This window comes from Moschus berezovskii, chromosome 11, assembly GCF_049115385.1.
Source record: "Moschus berezovskii isolate FMDL1 chromosome 11, NW_MosBer_1.0, whole genome shotgun sequence".
Lineage (NCBI taxonomy): Eukaryota > Metazoa > Chordata > Mammalia > Artiodactyla > Moschidae > Moschus > Moschus berezovskii.
In genome coordinates this window covers 28,044,391-28,065,917 of record NC_142470.1, presented here as the reverse complement: position 1 = coordinate 28,065,917, position 21,527 = coordinate 28,044,391, and the positions used below count along the sequence as shown (strand labels likewise).

The following is a 21,527-nucleotide window of genomic DNA, read 5'->3' as shown; positions in this document are numbered from 1 at the left end:
TCCTGGAGCCTACAGTTGAGTGGGGTAAAGAAATAAATACACTATATATACATATATTGGAGAAGGGAATGGCACCCCACTCCAGTACTCTTGCCTGGAAAATCCCATGGACGGAGGAGCCTGGTAGGCTGCAGTCCATGGGGTAGCTAAGAGCTGGACACGACTGAGCAACTTCACTTTCACTTTTCACTTTCATGCATTGGAGAAGGAATTGGCAACCCACTCCAGTGTTCTTGCCTGGAGAATCCCAGGGACGGGGGAGCCTGGTGGGCTGCTGTCTATGGGGTCGCACAGGGTCGGACATGACTGAAGCGACGTAACAGCAACAGCAGCAGCAGCATATACATATATATATATAGTTCTCTTTATATATATGTGAAACACACAGATATTGATACTGTATATATACATGAAACACAGGTATTGATACCATAATAAATTGGAAAGGAAGAAAAAGTAGGAAAAAATCTAATTAAAACAGTTTTTCAAACTGCTGACTGGGAAACTGAATTATGAACTCTGTTTGGATGTTTACGACCAGATCTTTTTTTAAAAAAATGAAACAGAACTGAATGGACATGAATAAAGCAGATTAATTAGAGTGTGTCACATGTGGTAAGGGTAAATACTGTTTCAGGAAACTACTATTTCTGTTGTACATAACCCTACTAGATATTTATGTCGCTCTCAGTTTATGATATAAAATGAAGCTGTTACAGTGGATAGCTGGGCTTCCCTGGTGGCTCAGTTGGTAAAGAATCCTCCTGCAATGCAGGAGACTGGGGTTCGACCCTTGGGTCAGGAAGATCCCCTGGAGAAGGAAATGGCAACCCACAGTCCATGGGGTCGCAAGAGTGAGACACAACGTGGTGACTAAACCACCACCAACACAGTTCAGTTTAGTCCAGTCGCTCAGTCGTGTCCGACTCTCCGCGACCCCATGAATCACAGCACGCCAGGTCTCCCTGTCCAACACTAACTCCCAGAATTCACTCAAACTCATGTCCATCGAGTCGGTGATGCCATCCAGCCATCTCATTCTCTGTCGTCCCTGTCTCCTCCTGCCCCCAATCCTCAGTGGATAGTGGTAAAAATAAGTTTGAAAAAACTAAGATATAGGGATGTCCCAGTGCCAAGGCCACAAGGTGGGAACAAGCTTGGCATCCTCCAGGACGAGGGGAAAGCCTAGTGTGGTTGATGCATGGAGAGAAGAGTGCAGTTTCAGATGTGGTCAGTGTGGTAGAGGAGGTGACCATGCAAAGGAGTTTGGAGTTTACCGGAAGTGAAGTTGCAAGGTTTAAGAAGTGATCTTAAGGTTACTGTGTGGAGTGTAGATATTAAAAGGCAATAGTCTGAAAGTAGGAAGACCACACAGGATCTGTTGGGACTCACGTTCATTGCCGTGTTTTACCATCCAGCTCAGCAGTGACCTGCTTTTGGAAGCCTCCCTGGTTTCCTCAGGCAGAGCCAGTCTCTCCTTGACCTCAGTGTGTTTCCTTAGACAGGTACACCATTGATGCTTCTCTCTCTACCCGTGGGCTACGAGTTCCTGGAGGGTCCCCTGGGTGGCCTCCAGCCCTGTGCTGCCACCACCATAACCCCGGGGGAGGAAGTGGGATGGAGGGAGAGCCTTTGAAGCCTGTGGTGCAGGCTGTCCTTCCAGCTCAGAGAGGGCTCTCTGGGGAACGTATGTTTGACTTTCTATTCCTGGTAATATAAGTTCAAATGTTTAGGATGTTTGAAGTTAGGATGAAAGTATTTCTGTTCACGCTGCTAGAATCTGTGAAGATTTTTGTTTTTAGGAGAGCCCACAGCAAAACTTGGGTTCCCTGGCTGGGAAAAAAAAATGGAGTTGTGAGGAGCGAGGGGAAACTCTGAGGTGGGCAAACCTGGATGGAGCTGGACAGTAATGTCTGGGCCTCTTGAACTGGGAGCCTGGCGGTCAGGAGGGCGAGTTGGGGGTCGACCAGGCCCCAGGTGTACGGCCAGGCAGAAACTTCAAGAGGCAGAACCCGGCCAGGAGGCAGCGAGCCGAGCCCACCCAGACGAGACCGGAGCGGCGGCGGCCCGGGGTCGGGCACCGCGCCGCTGGCCTACGAGCCCCAGACATTCCAGGTCCGCCGCGGGAATGCACTGGACCAGGCGGTCCGCTGCCCTGGACAGGCTCGCGGGCGGGGCCTAGGCCTAGGGGCGGGGCCTACGGCCGAGCGGGGGGCTGAGCCCAGGCTGCAGGGGCGGGGCCCACGGCCGCGGGACCTTTAAATTGGCCGCCCGGACACCGGGCACCCGCCCGCCACTGACCCAGCCACCGAGGGACGACCCGCCGACGGACACGGGCAGCAGCGCGGAGCCCACCATGCCGCGCCACCTCCCGGGACTGCTTCTCCTGCTCTGGCCGCTGCTGCTGCTGCCACCGCCCCCCGCCGCCCCCAGTCCCATGGCCCGCCCGGGCTTACGCAGGCTGGGGACCCGCGGCCCAGGGGGCAGCCCCGGACGCCGCCCCGCTCCGGCCGCCCCCGCAAGCGTGCCCTACTCCGGGATCGGCCAGTCCGGCGGGGCCCGCGGCGCAGGTACATGGCCTAGGGGGGGAACGGGAGAGGGATCCCAGACCGAGAGGGACAGGAGAGGGTCCCAGGGAAGGACACCCGCCTGGAGCGAGGGAGATCTTGGACCAGGGCCCGGCGGGCTGGATGGGTGGGCAGGCGAATCTGGAGTCAAATAAGGAAAATCCTTCGTCACCCACCAAGTATTCCCTTCACCCCAGCCCAAGCCAGACGTGGTGCAGAAAGATCCCCTCCCCTGCGGGACAAATCCTGTGGGGAAACTGAGGTCTAGAGAAGGGAAGGGAGATGCCCAAGATCCCTCGTAGCCAGGACTAGACTTCCCTTCTCCTGAAGCTCAGACTCCAGCAACTGCCACCTGAGACTTGGGCAGAGAGGATGGGGCAGCTGTGGGAACAGCTGAGGGTGCCTCACAGCTCTCTGTCCCAGACCCCACCTCTTGTTCAGCTAAGTAAACCTTCCCTGAAATTCTCCTTTCAGTTCTCTGGCTGACTGTGCCCCAACCCCAACATGTGCTCTCTTACATGCTCAAACACCCAGGACACTCTGGGTCTTTGGTGAACAATCGCAATTCACTTGTGGGTCAGTAGTTGATTCTTGGGGCAGAGGTAACCTCCTAGAGAGCAGAGTTAGAAGGTGATCCAACACAGCCCCTGACAGCACATACAGGGGAGCCAAGCCTTGTCAAGGTGAGACAAGCCAGCAAATCAGGGTCAGAGCCAGGAATAAGGCTCCGGGCTCAGATATCCCAAGCGTGGGTCTTTCCACTGCTTCAAGCTACCAAGCTGTTAGTATGGTTTACATAAATTTTTATCTTCATTACCAAAAAGTCCAGCATCAGAGTTGTTAAAGTCTGGCTTTAAAGAGAGGTGGCACCAAACCATTTTCTGGATGTCTAGTCTCATCTGGCCAGTGACGCTTCACGCCCCAGGTTGATTTGTGTTGTCCACCCCTAATGCACCTTTTGAGTAATGCTGAGGAAAAACACAAAGGATTCTTTCCTGCATCAGCTCCAGTGGGCTGGATTTGCTATGGCAAGAGCATTGTCATTGAGTCAGGGAGTGCCAGGGTTTTACAATGGTTATATACAACCTGACCAGTGGGTTGCTTCAGGTCAAGAATTAGGATAGGGAAGAAGTCTTTCTCCCAGAGGTTATTTTACCTCTGGTCCTGATCCACATTCCTTGGGGAAGCGACTAGAAAGAGAAGGAAGGATTTCTCATGGGGTGGTCAATGTTCCCCTGAGCAGCACTCGTCCTTTATTACTTGAAATAAAAACCAGTATTAAATGATAATTCTTTAATAAGCATCACATTCCACTCTTTTTTGAATTCTCTCCTTTTTGCATCCAGAAATTGCTAGGCTTTGCTATGGACTTTTATTTCTAGCGGAGTTCTCAGAAATTGACAATAAGGAAACATTTTTGGAAATTCAGATTCTCATTTTCTTGATTTTTAAGAATCAAAGTGCTGTTATCTAGAAAAGGGAGTGAGATTCAAAAACAGTGAATGTAAAGGGGTCTGAATCAGGAAATAAGCAGATGCTCACAGAACTTCCTGCCAAGCCCCCTGTATTTTCTATTCCTGCTGTAATAAATTTCCATGAATTTAGTGGCTTAAAACAGCACACATTTACTATCTAAGAGTTCTGTAGATCAGAAGTCTGACACTAGTCTCTCTGAACTAAAATTAAGGTATCAGCAGGGCTGCTTTCCTTTTGGAAAGATCTTAGAGGAGAATCCATTTCTTTGCCTTTTTCACCATACAGAGGTGACCCTCATTCCTTGGCTCATGACATTTTCCCTCCATTTTCAAAGCCACCAAAAGCAGGATGAGTCCTCACTTGTCATCTCCCAGATCTCCTCTTCTGCCTCCCTATTCAACTTTTAGGAGCCTTTGTAATTATATTGGATCCACCAGGATAACCGCCCCATCTCAAATCTTCAACTTAATCACACTTGCAGAGTCTCATTTACCTTGTAAATAAACATACTTACAGGTTCTGGGAATTAGGTCATGGACATCTGTGAGGGGAGGGCATTATCTTATCCTGCCCACTACACCCCTGTAACCTCCCATAGATAATTCCCTGTGAAAAATCAAGTGAAGAAGGAAGGGAATCCTTCATGTTTACTTGCAAGAACATAACCTCAACATGAGTAAGGACACCATTTGGGTGTTAGAGACAACACTGTCAGATACGGGGTTCATAGCATATGTAGTTTTCCTTTTACTCAAATTATGCAAATACAGCCAGATCCATCTCCTGGAAAGATGTTCTTCTTCTTTGCTCTCAGTGCATGGTTATCAGGGATGAAATGAAATTCTGGAGTTTTTTTTTTTTTTTAAGAATTAACTCCTTTTGACTTAGCTAAATACATGACGTATAGCATATTCAGATTGATGGCTCAAAGTCACCAAGCAAAATGTTTACTAGGTACTTGAAATGTTATATTTGGTGGCAGAAAATGTTGCCTCAGAGAGGCAATCAGGCAATGAAAAGTCCCTTTGGGCTGGGAGTCTGGAAAGCTGGAGTCCAATCTATATTCTACCACTTTCTAGCTCTCCACCTCCCTGAGTCTCAGGTACGTCAACTGTACAAGGGTATAAAAGCAACTCTAACTTGCATCTCTAACTTCACAAGATTATTGGGTTGAAATCCTATGATATCTAAAGTGTTATTGAAAGTAGGATTTATTTATTGTCTTAATACCTCTAGGAATCAGGCTAAAAGCAAGAGGATACTTACCAGTTTTTTTTTTTTTTTAACTATACAGAGGCATAATTCTTATTGCAGACAGGGCTTTTTTCTGTCATCAACTGCTTAGCTAGGAATTTAATTTTTAATAAATAAATACCTACACCTTTCCCCCTTACACAATGAGTAAATTGCTCTCTTAGAGTTTCATCAATTTCCAGCCAGCCTCCTATTAGGAAAGGAAAGAACCCTGAGTGACATTTCATGCCAAAGGATCTCGGTTTGATTCAGGGCTTGGGTGTGTGTGTGTGTGTGTTTTGGGAAAGAAGGAGGAATGGCTGCTCTCTTGGATTTGATTTGGGTGCCTAGGAGAGGGAGGAGTATAGAACAAGATTAGAGGGGGAAAGGATAAGAAGGATGTACTGAAAACAAAACTGTATTGTGTCTCTACAATGTGCTAGGTCCTTTTGTGTGGGAACGATACATTTTCCTTGAGGGCAGGTAATCTGGCTTATTATTATTATTATTTGTAGCCCCTTGGCTTAATACATGGTGAAAGTGAAGTTGCTAAGTTGTGTCCGACTCTTTGCGACCTCATGGACTGTAGCCTACCAGGCTTCTCAGTCCATGGAATTTTCCAGGCAAGAGTACTGGAGTGGGTAGACATTTCCTTCTCCACGGGATCTTCCCAACCCAGGGCTTGAACCCAGGTCTCCCACATTGCAGGCAGGTGCTTTACCAAGATAATATTTGGAGAATGAGAAAATGAAAGAGGTGACTAAGAACTTGGTGGGGGCAGTAGGATAGATACCAGGTCAAAATCTCTGCTTCCTGAAACAAGACATGCTGATGAAGATGGACCTCAACGTGGACCAGATGAAGTGATCACCCTTCATCTACTTTTCGAGGTTTAAACTCAGGGCTATTTGGACTTCAGAGTTCACTAAACATGTGAATGACCAGATGGAGGGAGAATTTAGGGCTGCTCTGGAGCAGTTTTCACCACCTTGAAAGTGGAGTAAAAGAAGGAAGTCACCAGGAGAGCACCGGCATGCCTCACCTCACACTCTGCTGTTGTCTGAAGGGCTGTGAGGCTTGAGCAGGCAGTGGAGGGGGCATTGAGGCTGCCCTGAGTTCAGTTCAGACAGGGTCCAGGGATGGCCAAGGTGCCCAAGAGAGGCCTGGAGTCCATTCATTCCTGGGCATCAAGAGGAACCTTTGAACAAAACTTTAAGCAGAAGGATGAAACTTTCCAAGTGAAAAGTTCAGGACATTCAAATAGGAGAGCTCTTTGAGGAAATGTGAATTCTCTATGTGAATTCTCACTGGGGTTTCCTGAAAGGCCTCAGTGCTTTCAATGTCCAAAGGGAGGGTGGTCTTGAGGAAGGCAGCAGAGAGTGGGGTATCTGGGGCCAAGGATGCTGGTCACAACATTCCCCTTCTGGCTGTGGTCCGCTCACCCATTAGCCATGTACTGTTCCCCATGCCCTTCTTTGCAGGTGTTTGCAAGAGCAGGCCCTTGGACTTGGTGTTCATCATCGATAGTTCTCGTAGTGTACGGCCCCTGGAGTTTACCAAAGTGAAAACCTTTGTCTCGAAAATAATCGACAACCTGGACATCGGGCCGGCGGACACGCGGGTGGCAGTGGTGAACTACGCCAGCACCGTGAAGATCGAGTTCCACCTCCAGACCCACTCGGATAAGCAGTCCCTGAAACGAGCCGTGGCGCGGATCACGCCCTTGTCTACGGGCACCATGTCAGGCCTGGCCATCCAGACGGCGATGGACGAAGCCTTCACAGCAGAGGCAGGAGCTCGAGGGCCTTCTTCCAACATCCCCAAGGTGGCCATCATCGTGACCGACGGGCGGCCCCAGGACCAGGTGAACGAGGTGGCGGCGCGGGCCCGGGCGTCGGGTGTTGAGCTGTACGCCGTGGGCGTGGACCGGGCCGACATGGAGTCCCTCAAGATGATGGCCAGCGAACCCCTGGACGAGCACGTTTTCTACGTGGAGACCTATGGGGTCATTGAGAAGCTTTCCTCTAGATTCCAGGAGACCTTTTGTGGTAAGTCTTTGCTTCTAGTTAGAAAAGATGTTATAGTCAGACATCATGTGTCTGAAGAAAAAGAGATTTATTCTTTTTTTTTTTTTTTGGTGGAAATTTTATGGAAAACTTAAATATAAGCAACGTTTTTTTGGTATGTGATTGGTTTTTTTTTTTTTTTTTCCTTTCTAAACTTAAGCATACTTTCTTGGCTTAGGAATATAGAGCTGCCTTATATATAAGTTGGTTTGCTCATAAAATCTTCCTGTTTGCATTAGAAATGTGAAGTTCTGGAAATATCCAGGGTAAATGATCCTGCTGTTCCCTGATGGGGTCAGAAAAAAATACAAATAAAAAACCAGACACCTCTCTTCTCCCCTCTGCCCACCGCATTTTTTCCAGATATTTTCTTTAGTTTTACCATCTCTAGGTTTAACAGAACTCTGCTTGTTTTTTTCTCAGAAGACAGGGACTGCATCTGTCCCTAGAAAGATTGGCTGACTTCTTGTCCAGCATAACTGTCCATCGGAGTGTATACTTAGCAAATACTCTAGTTTTCAGATTCGGCTCATTCTCTGATTATTCCTGTGGAGGGACAGGATTAAGAACCAGGGAAACTAGGATTTCAGCTCACTTTTGAGATAGCAAGATGTAGGCTATTTTTTGGTTCTTTATTTTAATGTTTTAAGTTTTTTATTATTCTGCTACTGTCCTCCCTCTCCTTTCTTCCTTTAGGATGGAGTTTAAATCTGAACATGCTGATTTAATTAGAAATTTTAGCATGAATCAGTCAAACCCATGAATATGAATCCATTCAAGGCTCAGGTTTATCTTTAGTCACTGATCAGAATTATGAATTTGTGGGACTTGAACTTTTAAATTTATTTTTGTTTTTCTTTAAAAAATTTATATCTTCCTTTGTTTCTTTCTATCTATATTCATTTTTTAAAATCATTTGGAGATAATCTTTCAAAACTTTGTAGAATTATCCAAGCAGGTGTGGACAAATTTCTAGTTCAGGTGAATTTTAAAGTGTAGATAACTTTTATCGTATAATTTATTCTGCATTTGTTTTCTCAATATGTGTTTATTGATCACTGATGATACAAAGATAAAGGTAATCCCTGCCTACCATCAAGCAAAAGTCTAGGGCTGGAGCTGAGACAAGCAAGTGAACCAATAATTACAGTTGTCAATTTCAAGGAGACTTTATACATAAATGAAAGTGAAATTCAGTAATCAACAGTTTGTCAGGAAATGGGAGATGAAGTCTGGAGCAAATTCTGACCTCATCTTAGCCAGACCTGGCAGGGGGCCTCTTGTGTTTCCTGCCTTAGGACACTAGGTCTTCTCAAGCTGTCCTTGGCTTTGGTGGCATCAACTCGGCAGCCATTGGGTTCCCAAAAGAAAATAGCTTTCTTTCTCCCAGGAAACCCCCCCTGTATTTGTGGGTAAGAACTTTTCCATGAAGATGCTGTTCTGTGGCAAGGTTGGGCCTCAAAGCTAGCACCTGGGGTTGGGCTTGAAGGACATAAAGTAACAAGTGGTGAGTGGCCACTTTTTCATCCTGGTACAAGAGACCTGCTTGTTCTGGGGGGAAAATGTCCTGTCTTTGGAAAAAAAGACTGAGGGGCAGCTGTTGTAGTCAACTGACTGGAAAGATTATTCCATGAAAAGGCCCTTCTTGGAAAAATATTAGCCTTGTCCTGTTGCCAGAACTGTGGGGGCTAGGTGAACTGCCACAGGGGTACCAGCCTCCTCCAACAGGCCTCCTTGGTTTCTCAGAAATGACCAAATTCATGATTCTTTTATCAAACCATATCACTTGGGAAAAAAGTCTGACATAAAAATGGCTCCAGGAGCAAAAAGATGAGGATGCCATTTAGCTAATATGTTGTGTTCTTCTTTTTCTCTTATGGGCTTGTATATAGCAGATGGGGCTTCCCTGGTGGCACAGATGGTAAAGAATCTGCCTGCAATGCAGGAAACCTAGGTTTGATCCCTGGGTTGGGAAGATCCCCTGGAGAAGAGAATGGCCACCCACTCCAGTATTCTTGCCTGGAGATTCCCATGGACAGAGGAGCCTGGTGGGCTATATAGTCCATGGGGTCGCAAAGAGTCAGACATGACTGAGAGACTAACACTGTCACTTTCTTTTTCACTTTTCATACAACATATAAGTTTAGACTCCTTGCAGATACGAGAGTCACGTGCAGATACATTTGGGCTCAGGAACCCGTACCATACATTTAAAAGGCAGTTACCTGCATTGCCCTCCACCATTTGCATGTTCAAACATGTATTGCTGCCCAAAGAATGAGTGGGTTCCAGGCCTAGTGCAATGCCTGGGGATGAATTCTGTTTAGACTCACACTGTAAAACCCTTGGAAACTGGCTTCTGGTTGCAATGGGACAAGTAGCTTATAGAACTTCAGGAAGTACAATATTGTTCTCTTCTTGCTGTTGGAGAGCAAAAGTCTTTTTCTCTGTCCAGGTGGATACATTGGATAAAACACTGAATTGCCTGATTCATGTAACTGTTTGGATTCAACTCCAAATTAAAAAATCCATTTCTACTTTGAGAAACTCAACCACAAGATCTGTGATTTTAAATTAGTAACATTCCTAGTTACTAATTTAAACATTACTAAGAGTAGGGCAGAAATCAAATATCCAACCAGTCCATTCTAAAGGAGATCAATCCTGAGTGTTCATTGGAAAGACTGATGCTAACGCTGAAACTGCAATACTTTGGCCACCTCATGCGACGAGTTGACTCACTGGAAAAGACTCTGATGCTGGGAAAGGTTGGGGGTGGGAGGAGAAGGGGACGACAGAGAATGAGATGGCTGGATGGCATCACCGACTCTGTGGACATGAGTTTGAGTGAGCTCCGGGAGTTGGTGATGGACGGGGAGGCCTGGCGTGCTGTGATTCATGGGGTCGCGGAGAGTCGGACACGACTGAGCGACTGAACTGAACTGAACTGAACTGAAGGAGATCATGGATGACAGAGAATGAGATGGCTGGATGGCATCACCAGCTCGATGGACATGAGTTTGAGTGAACTCCGGGAGTTGGTGATGGACAGGGAGGTCTGGTGTGCTGTGATTCATGGGGTCGTGGAGAGTCGGACACGACTGAACGACTGAACTGAACTGAAAGGAGATCATGAACAGTGGAAACAGTGTCAGATTTTATTTTTTTGGGCTCCAAAATCACTGCAGATGCTGATTGCAGCCATGAAATTAAAAGACGCTTACTCCTTGGAAGGAAAGTTATGACCAACCTTGATAGTATATTAAAAAGCAGAGACATTACTTTGCCAACCAAGGTCCGTCTAGTCAAGGCTATGGTTTTTCCTGTGGTCGTGTATGGATGTGAGAGTTGGACTGTGAAGAAAGCTGAGCGCCGAAGAATTGATGCTTTTGAACTGTGGTGCTGGAGAAGACTCGAGAGTCCCTTGTACTGCAAGGAGATCCAACCAGTCCATTCTAAAGGAGAGCAACCCTGGGTGTTCATTGGAAGGACTGATGCTAAAGCTGAAACTCCAATACTTTGGCCACCTCATGTGACGAGTTGACTCACTGGAAAAGATTCTGATGCTGGGAAGGATTGGGGGCGGGAGGAGAAGGGGACGACAGAGAATGAGATGGCTGGATGGCATCACCAAACTCTGTGGACATGAGTTTGAGTGAACTCCGGGAGTTGGTGATGAACGGGGAGGCCTGGCGTGCCGTGATTCATGGGGTCGCGGAGAGTCGGACACGACTGAGCGACTGAACTGAACTGAACTGAACTGAAAGATGGAATTGGAGAGGAATGTGCAGAGTGATTTTTTTTTTTTTTGACGAGAGGAAGTATCTGAAATGCTTCTTGTGTGTGACACTGACTGTTGTGAATTTCTTTGCACAGCTCTGGACCCGTGTGCATTGGGCACACATCAGTGCCAGCACGTGTGCATCAGCGACGGGGAAGGCAGGCACCACTGTGAATGCAGCCAAGGATATTCCTTGAATGCTGATAAGAAGACATGTTCAGGTGAGGCCTGCCTAAGGGATGGTGGCCGACAGGGACATATTTGGGAACTCACTCCCCAAGACTTTTATGTGGGGATTGACCTTATGCTTTTCTCCTAACTGCCTTGTGGCAGATTTACTGTTATCAACAACTTTCCTTGAAAAGGAACATGAGGAGGAAAGTGAGATAATACCTAAAACAGCCTATTACAGTAGTTATGGCTTGTTTTAGAGAGAAGGGTTAGTAGGGAAAAAGGACAAAACTCTTGGCCTTTTGAGGTTTTGGAATTTTTCCTGGATTTTGTTTAATTAAATACAAGCTACTTTTACCTCTCTGTAACCCTAGGTGCTCATGGAATCTAGAAGTAGAAGAAAACTTAGGGAGGTTCTCACTCGTCTGCTATAGGAATACTCACACACTGTCAGTGAAGAGTACAAATTAGGTCCATTTTGTTAGATCCTAGAAAATAGTTGTTGAGGGGAAGAAAACTTAAGAGATCATTTAACTCAGCCTGACCATTTTATAGAAAATGAAATCGAGATCCGTCCCCGCTGCCTCAAGAAGGGAGAAGACTCACCCATGTCGTGGGGTCTGTTAGTGAAAGAACCAAGATCAGGAAGCGAGTTCCAACCCTCCCGTCCAGTAGGCATCCTCTTGTGTCAGACTGATCCATTTCATTAGCATTGTGTGTGTGTGTGTGCATGGATGTGTGTGGTATGGCCTGTAGTTATTTGCTTACCATGTTTTCCATGTGTTGACATTTGTCCTGGTCATCTTTTGATAGCTATTGATAAGTGTGCGCTTAACACTCATGGCTGTGAACACATCTGTGTGAACGACAGACCTGGCTCTTATCATTGTGAGTGCTATGAAGGTTACACCTTAAGTGAAGACAGGAAAAAGTGTTCAGGTAAGTGGGGGCAGGGGCTTTACTATTGCCTCTCTGTCTACCTACCTCTCCAAGCCAGTGTTGAGGAGGGTCATCTCAAGAGGGAGCTTGATAGCTTTTTGTCTGTTGCCATCTTGGGCTTTTCCCATTTCTTATGGGAAAAGTTAAAAATGGCAGTATGTTGTCTCATGACCTACCTGTGTGAGTGTGTTGTTCATTTCCTTCTCTGTCCCCAGTCCTAACTGTCCTATCCAGATGCTGAAGACAATTTAGTTAAAATCAAATAACAGCCCACCAGATGCTTGTTACTTAAAAAAAGAAAAGCAGTAACTCCGCAGCAGAGAGACCTGGCAGACACCACTTCCGCTAAGTCATCAGAGTTGATGTCACTGGTAGTGACACAGTGATGTCATGCTTCTCCTGTCGTCATGTGACACACAGTGATGTCATACTTCTTCTGTCATCATGTTCTCAGGGCACATCTGCACATCTGTGGTTTTCTTGCTAAAAATTTAGGATCATGAAGAAACCCAAACTAAGAGACATTCCAAAATGAGAGACATTCCATGAACTAATTTTTCAGTAATTTTCAAAAGTGTCAGTCATGAGAGGCAAAGACAGACTGAGGAAATGTCCCAGATTGGAGGAAACTAAGGAGATGTGACAGCTTAAAGCAATGTGTGAGCCTGGATTGGATCCTGGGCCACAAAAAGGGCTTTCGTGGTAGAAACACTGGCAGACTTTGAATAAGGTGTTTGGTTAGTTAAGGGCATTGTATCAATGGTTAGTTTCCTGGTTTTGGTCATTACACTGTGCTTATATAGGATGTTTACATTTGGGGAAATGGAATGAAGTGTAGGGCTTTTCAAAATGAAAAGCTCATAAACAATAGTTTAAAAATATCATGTTAGTAGAGAGAGAAGTGCACAAAAGTGCAGTTTGGGTCTTGAATTCTGATGCTGTTCTGAGTCAGCTGATCTCCTTTGGACTCGGTTTCCTCATTTATTATGGGAGAGGACTGAGCTACAGTTTCTTCAAACGCTGATTCTGTGTCTTTCTGCTGCTGCTGCTAAGTCGCTTCAGTCGTGTCCGACTCTGTGCGACCCCACAGATGGAAGCCCACCAGGCTCCCCCGTCCCTGGGATTCTCCAGGCAAGAACAGTGGAGTGGGTTGCCATCTCCTTCTCCAGTGTCTTTCTGAATCTAGTATAATTAGTATAATTAGTTCCACAACTGTTGAAATCCCTGTGATTCAGCATAAATACAGCAAATCTAAAAGGAATGCTTTAGAAAGTATTTATGAGAGACTTAGATTATAAAAGCTCAGTATAGGGGACTTCCCTGGCAGTCCAGTGGTTAAGACCCCATGCTTCCAATGCAGTGGCTGTTGGTTCAATCCCTGGTCAGGAAACTAAGATCCCATATGCCGCATGGTAAGGCCAGACAAACAACGCCCCCCCCCCCCCAAAAAAAAAGACCAACAATATAAACTCAGCATAGAATATGAAAAGGAGTAGGGGAGAATAGAAGACTAAGTATTGTGTGTGTAGGAGTTTGTTTTACTCAACTAATTTCTAGTAGAGCAAATATTACTGATGGCTTTTTGGTTTCTAGTAAGTTCTCCTTTTTTGCGTCGCTAGCTGCAAATAAGATTTCTACATATGGGTAATAAAAGATCTCTCCAATTTAATTTATTGTCTTCTGGACTTCCATTTGACAGCTCAAGATCAGTGTGCTTTGGGCACACATGGCTGTCAGCACATTTGTGTGAATGACAGAGCTGGGTCCCACCACTGTGAGTGCTACAAGGGCTACACTCTGAATGAAGATAAAAAAACGTGTTCAGGTAAGGTCCACTCAGTAAATTCTTTCATACGGGACCCTTTCTACTGCAGTGCAACCAACTTTCAATTCACCATGAGAGAGATTCTTAAAGGTAAGGTAAGCAATTGGACTTCAGACATTCTACCATGCTTACAGACCACGGCACACACTGCTAGAGGGGCAATGAACTCACGAGGTTTTGCAAACATAGCTCACTTCAGAAAATTACTGGGTAATGGGCAGGGAGTGGGGGATATAAGACAAGCTAATTGGATGTATGGTCCAGGAAAATTTTATATCTCTGAAAAGCAAATAGGAAACTGGAGGAAGTCAGTGGGACAGTAACTATTTGGTGTGATAGGCTGAACTGATCTTTTTCCAATTAAAACTAGGCCTGGAACTTTTCTGTAGTGTTTGACTTAACGCTGGATCGTTTTTAGTAAAGGAGACTTTGTAAATGACTGAATTAGACCCACACAGATCTTCCAGTAAGTTTGAAGGAAGTCCTTCCCTGACAGTTTCTAGATGATCAATCTTGGGTGAATCTGAGGCTTATTTATGACTTGGCAAGGGAGCCCGTGCCAGAACTGCTAATCCTCATTAATTTGATTTAAACTCACTGGCAGAACAGAGTGGCATTTATAATGTAAGCACAGTCCTCTGAGAAATTCCTAGCTCTCAAGGTGCTGTTTAATTTTGGCATATTCAGTATTTTTTTTTTTTTTTTTAGATTTTATGTATACTGTCCTCTTCCTTGAGGAGGTGTAATATGTGACCTTTTCAAGGGAGATTAAAGGAAGTGGCACATCACCAATTCACCCTTAAAAAAAAATGAGATCAATAAAACAGTATTGAGCCCCTATTTTGTTCCCAGGACTGTGCTTAGCTGTGTGGGCATGTAAGGAAGCATCAGCTTCTACCTCTTGAGTTAGGACAGGCTGGGTGCAAACCGAAAAAGCGTTTTTGTTTTTTTTTTAAACATTGGAGAATTGCTTTACAATGTTGTGTTAGTTTCTGCTGTACAGCAACGTGAATCAGCCATAAGGATACATATATCACCTCCTTCTTGAGCCTCCCTCCCACTCACCTTCATCCCACCCCTTTAAGTCATCACAGAGCACTGGTCTGGGCTCCCTGTGTTATATAGCAGCTCCCCACTAGCGATCTGTTTGACACATGGTGGTGTATATATGCCAGTGATACTGATTTGATTACTCCCGAACCAGTACCTTAAGAAAGCAGCGACTGGTAGTGAGAGTCCATAACTAAGGAGAGGCTGGGGGTGGCCGAAGGGCTGGGGCTGGAGGAGTGGAGGGGGCTCGGGCAAGGGGAGGGACTTGTGTCAATTTGTTGAAGTGGGTGGGGCTAAGTCACGAGGGTGGGACTAAGTCCCGGGTGGACAGGATTCAAGGCTGCTCTTCTCAAACCGTTAGTATTCCTCTTGATACTCTAATTGGGTCCTTTAAACTGAAGATCTACGAAAAGGAAATAAAGTGCATTTACATGTAAACTAACAGATATTATGGAATAAAATGAACCACTTTATTAAGAAGAAATCAAAGGAGATTTTCAGTTCAGACAGACTTCAGTTAAGGCAGCACTTCCAGGTAACGGTTAACCCACATTCTTCAGTGTCTGCTGGGTGCCATGCACTGTTCAGGCATTTTAGCGACAGTCACACATTTACTGCTCACAGCAAATTTACTCATAGCAACTGACTAACTTGCCGGTGGTCACTTGGCTAGTGAGTAGCAGAGCCAGGATTTGAACCCAGGCACTTGATTTGGTGGTTCGTAGTTCTCAAACACTGAGCTACACTGTCTCATGGTACAAAGCACATGACAGCAAAAGGAGATAAAAAAAGAAAGATGTGATGGTGGGAAATCAGTATTTATATATTTTACAGCAATAATGGATGCCATGCTAAAACTGGGGTACACAACATGCAGCAGATCACCTCTACTGGCCTGCCTTCCCCTCGCTTGGCAGTGGGAAAGCTAGTAAATTAACCGTGGGGCCCCCAATCAGGGACTGGGGGCTGGAGGCATGTCCCCTTGTTATCTGGAGTCGCTGCTAAGCTGGGCTGAGGGGAAAAAGAAATGCTCTGCTAGTAGGCATTTTGCTGGAAACATCTGAATCGTGGTAGTGAAGGGAACATCAGTGTGAAAGTTGGAAAGACGTTGTGGTTAGATTATCTAGGGCCTTCTGTGCCATGCAAAGCTCTTTTATAGGCAGCAGTGAGTTACAGATGAAGGTGAAAGAGAAGAGTAAAAAAGCTGGCTCAAAACTCGACATTCAAAAAAACTTAGATCATGGCATCTGGACCCATCACTTCATGGCAAAGAGATGGGGAAACGATGAAAACAGTGATAAAATAAGCAGACTTTAAGAAAATCAACCCTGAATATACATCGGAAGGATTGATGCTGAGGCTGAAGCTCCAATACTTTGGCCACCTGATGCAAAGAACTGACTCATTGGAAAAGATCCTGATGCTGGGAAAGATTGAATGCAGGAGGAGAAGGGGACGACAGAGGATGAGGTGGTTGGATGACATCACTGATTCAGTGGACATGAGTTTGAGTAAGCTTTGGGAGATGGTGAAGAACAGGAAAGCCTGGCGTGCTGTAGTCCATGGGGTTGCAAAGAGTCAGACACAGCTGAGTGACTGAACAACAGTAGTGAGCCATGGAAAGTTTGGAAGCATGGAATGACACGTAAGAGGAGATTTAGAGAGGAACAAATAGTTTGACTCCTGTAATGGCCGAGAAGGACCTATGTCCCCCAGGAAGCCTTTGCTCCTTGTAATGTATTTGTGACAGATAAAAAATACATTCTTATCCAACCATACACATCATCAGCACCATCATCATCATTATTATTTTTCTGTGTGCATGAGCTCGCAGGCCACTGTTTTCTGTACCACTTTAAGCATCAAAGACAGGCCCTCAGTCAATACAGTCTTTTTTGTGCAGCATCAAATTTAACTCTGTGTGTGAGTAGGTCCCTAATAATTTATTTTTGGTAATGGTGAAGATGATCCATATATAGCTGGAGAGCTTGGAGGTGTTATGGAAAGGCCAGAGGTAAGTTCTGGAATAAAATTAAGATGCAGTGCAGCCCTCCAGGACTGTGGACAGCGAACAAATGAGAGCCAGAACCCAAAATATTTGCAAGAAATAGCAAGGAAAGGGCTGTGGGGGAGGGATCAGGAAGAGTCTTCCTCCTTTTGAAACATGGGAGACTCTGATGACTGAAGGATTCATATGTGCCCATGCTGGGACCAAACCAAAGCGTCTTTCTCCCAGAAGTCTGTGCCATTTCTGATTGTAATTTGTGAATATTCTCTCTCCTGCCCCAATCCTGGCCAGTTCTTAACCAGTGTGCCCTGGGCTCTCACGGTTGCGAACATATCTGTGTGTATGACGGCAATGCCTCTTATCACTGCGACTGTGACACTGGCTACACTTTGAATGAAGACAAGAAGACATGTTCAGGTAAAGATGGTCCCTTTAAGCCTCATCCATGCACTTGGACAGGAGTGAGCTTTCCTGTCTCCAAGTCTGAAGTACAGTTTTGAGTCTTGCCTCTTGGTCGGAATCCTCCAGTGGTTTACAAATGTCTTCAGGATGGGATGTTTCTCCTTTTCCACAAGGTGTCCTTCCCGTCATTGGTTAAAGGAATCTCCACCATGTTCTCTGTAGTGAACATTTTCATTTCTTAATGAAGACACAGTATCACAAGGAGATGGTCTTTATCTCTGCATTCTTGGCTTCTCCCTACATCGTGTTAAAACATTTAAACTTTGTATCATGGAGAATTTCTGATCATCACAAAAGCATTGAGAACAGTAGAACTCTCATATAACCATCACCTAGCTTTGACAATTGTTAAATTTTCCTCAACATCTGTTTCTTCTTTGACACATCCCACAGTATTTCCTCCTCTTTCTGTGTGCTCTTACATCCTTTTGTCTCCTAGAAAATGCACGTAGTTTAAATCTTAAAAATAAAAGTACTGAGTCGTCGATTTCCCGATTTCCTATGATTTCTGATTAGCTGTAACGTTCTGTGTACTGTCACTGCCTCCAGCCATTGAAGAAGCACGAAGACTCATCTCCACAGAAGATGCTTGTGCGTGTGAAGCCACGCTGGCGTTCCAGGATAAGGTCAACTCATATCTGCAGAGACTGAACTCGAAACATATCCTTTGTGGAAGGATTTCTGCTTCTGCTTGAAGCCAACCTAGGTTTTACAATGGACATTTGAGGACATGTCACAGGATAAGGGCCTTATTCATTAAGTTTTAAGATGAGCAGTGGTAATACACAGCCTTGAATTTTTAAGAGTTCTTTTTAAATATTTTAGGAGACTGTTACACCCATTTTTATTTGCATGTGAAAGCGGTATAATTATTTTTGTAGTGCTTTTCCACAGCAGTATAAGCTCCTAATTGAGCTCTATTTAACCAGGGCTGTCATCCTGATTCCTTAATAGGACTTTCTCTCAGAATCTGTACATGTACAAGACAAGTCAGCTGATGAATGCAGTGTGATAGCTCAGATGATACACAGTTGTACACTTTGTTTAGTCAGGAGGTCAAAGAGCAGGTTTCAAAATGTAACACGGTACCACCTCAGAAAAGCAAAAGCAGTTCTTTAGCCAAAGGAGTAATTCAGGAAGAGTACTTTTTCTTAGTCCAGCTGAATTTAACAGCACTGTTCCCAGGGATCTTCGAGGAGTATTCAGACTGTCATAGTTGCTGAAAGAGTGTGTGCTTGCTGCTCAAAAGTCAGTAAACAGGCCAGGTTGGTGGAAAGGAAAGATGCTGGCAGCTGGGGGTGGTCAGGGGGGTGAGAGTTTTTATAGACAGGGCGTGGAGGACTACATGCAGAAACAGAACAGTCATCTCTAACAGTCATCTTCAGATTGGTCCTCAGTGGTTTGACCAACATCATCTTGGTTGTTTTAGGTACACTGAATCGTCTCTTCCGAGGTCCATTTGTTCTCTTTTCTTTGTGGCCAGTTCTCTGAATTGTGGCAGCTTCTGTGTGTGGGAGAAGGCAATGGCAAGCCACTCCAGTACTACTGCCTAGAAAATCCCATGGACGGAGGAGCCTGGTAGGCTGCAGTCTGTGGGGTCGCTAAGGGTCGGACACGACTGAGCGACTTCACTTTCACTTTTCACTTTCACACATTGGAGAAGGAAATGGCAACCCACTCCAGTGTTCTTGCCTGGAGAATCCCAGGGACGGGGGAGCCTGGTGGGCTTCCGTCTATGGGGTCACACAGAGTCGGACACGACTGAAGTGACTTAGCAGCAGCAGCAGCAGCTGTCTTGCCTACAGTCTGGTCATCAGGTAGCTAACTTCTTCCACCTAGTGTTTTAGTATCGATGAGACAGTTCACAGGGTATGGCTTAGAATATTATAACCCTTGAGAAAGAACTGAAGGTCCTTGACTATGCTTAATGACTATATTAGTCTTTGACTGTTTTCCTTTGTTTCCAAATTTCTTACTTCTCTGATTAAGCTTATTCTCTGACTAAAGTTTTCCACAGACAAAAGGCAGGCAGAGGACATGGTCAGGGGGCAAGGACCATAGGGTTCAGCTCTGTTTCAGTAGGGCTACCTCAGAGCTTGCGGAGACATTCAAGGGATATGAGGGGACACAGAACATTTTAAAGGAATCTGTTCCCAAATCCTTCACTTCTTTAAACTGATCTGCTTACAGTGCAACTTGGGTCAGTTGGCAGTCTCTTTTCCCATCTCTCACTTCAGTGCCACCAATCTAACTTTACACAAGAAAGGGCTATCTCTTCAGTTCAGTTCAGTTCAGTCACTCAGTCGTGTCCGACTCTTTGCGACCCCATGAATCACAGCATACCAGGCCTCCCTGTCCATCACCAACTCCCCGAGTTCACTCAAACTCATGTCCATCGAGTCGGTGATGCCATCCAGCCATCTCCTTCTCTGTCGTCCCCTTCTCCTCCTGCCCCCAATCCTTCCCAGCATCAGAGTCTTTTCCAGTGAGTCAAGTCGTCGCATGAGGTGGCCAAAGTACTGGAGTTTCAGCTTACCCTGAATTTCTTGGAAAGGTAAAATCTCCAGAAAGCCAAATAAAAGGACAATTGAAGTTTTTTTTTTTTTTAAGTTATTTATTTTTGGCACATGCTGTGTCTCTAGTTGCATTGAGAGGGGGCTGTCCTTCTTTGTGGTGCATGGGCATCTCAGTGCAGTGCCATCTCTTTGTTGGGGAGCCTGGGCTTTATATCCTGCTCTCTAAACAACAGAATATCTGAGTTTTAGACAGATTAGATTTTTGGTGAGAAAATGTCACTCTTTTTGTTCCAATGAGAACGTACATTTTTTTTTTTTACCTTGTATTGAAGTGTCTGAAAGTGTATTTACATTTTCTAATGTCTAAAAATATGTGGTTTTGGCCTTAACAACTAGTCACTTGATGACATTTTGGAGAAGTTGCAAGCAAATGAATACGGACAAGTACATCGTTAAACTACTCAAATGTTTTACCTGGAAATAAAGAGCATTTGGTGTAGTAAATGCTTCGGCATACTCGAATGTTCCTGCTAGTAATCTGCCATTACAAATGCTTGAATGCTACTGGATCTTCTGGTGAACGAGTATAATTTTTCTAAGGAAATAAATGTCCCTGATTAAGTGCAAATTTTAGTGTCTCTAAGCTATGACTGTGAAATGTAGAAAATAGAAGGAAAGTTTTCATAATTTTTTTACTTCTTTACTAATTGAGCCATTTCATTTTTAAATGTTTGTATTAGTAAGATAACCATATTTAAAATGTAAACTTTTGATCTATTTTTTTTCTTGATACAGTATAAACCAGTCTTGTTACTTTAGAGTGTAACTTGTAGAGGGTATTTAGACATAAAAGTTCATATAATTAAATTGAGATGAATATAATTTAGAACTATATCGCTAACACTTTTTGTTTTTTCTCATTTTTGCCAGGGTATTGTTGAAGCTGTGATCAGGGGATTGTAATACATATATCTGAAAATAGTTAAAACAGATTAAGTGAGCTGTTACATGCCATTAATTCATTCTGATGTTAGAAAGAGATACACAACTACAGCCTTTAGTTGTAAGTGTTAAACTATTTACCAAGAACAAAAAATTCTAAATTTACTTGTTTTACTTTAGAATCCAGTCAATAAAATTATATATTTATAAATATTGCTATAACAACATAGCCTAATATGTTTTTAAATGTTAATGATAAGCCTGTTTTTTCCACTTACATATTTGATAAAATTTTTTTTCAGCTTTAAAGCTTATAACTTTTAGAAGAAAGTAGTTCTTTAAATTATAGACGATTCATTCTTTTTTGGTTTATGTTGTCTTTACTGTAATAAAAACATCAATATCTATATGTTATTGTCATGATTTTTTTTGACTTATATCAACTTTGTCTATTCACATATTTTCTTAATTTAAGCTGAATTACAATTATT

The 21,527-nt window shown here is 44.4% G+C and overlaps 1 protein-coding gene across 1 annotated transcript; it reads left to right on the top strand.

Annotated features, from left to right (window-relative positions):
- Window positions 1-2,326: 2,326 nt before the first annotated feature.
- On the top strand, window positions 2,327-21,217 carry MATN3 (matrilin 3). The gene is made up of 8 exons (XM_055400443.2): window positions 2,327-2,570; window positions 6,758-7,324; window positions 11,219-11,344; window positions 12,108-12,233; window positions 13,933-14,058; window positions 17,408-17,533; window positions 18,128-18,238; window positions 20,495-21,217. Exons 1-8 carry the CDS (start codon window positions 2,357-2,359, stop codon window positions 20,548-20,550), a joined length of 1,452 nt encoding a protein of 483 aa, XP_055256418.2. The 5' UTR covers window positions 2,327-2,356; the 3' UTR covers window positions 20,551-21,217.
- The last annotated feature ends 310 nt before the right edge of the window (window positions 21,218-21,527 follow it).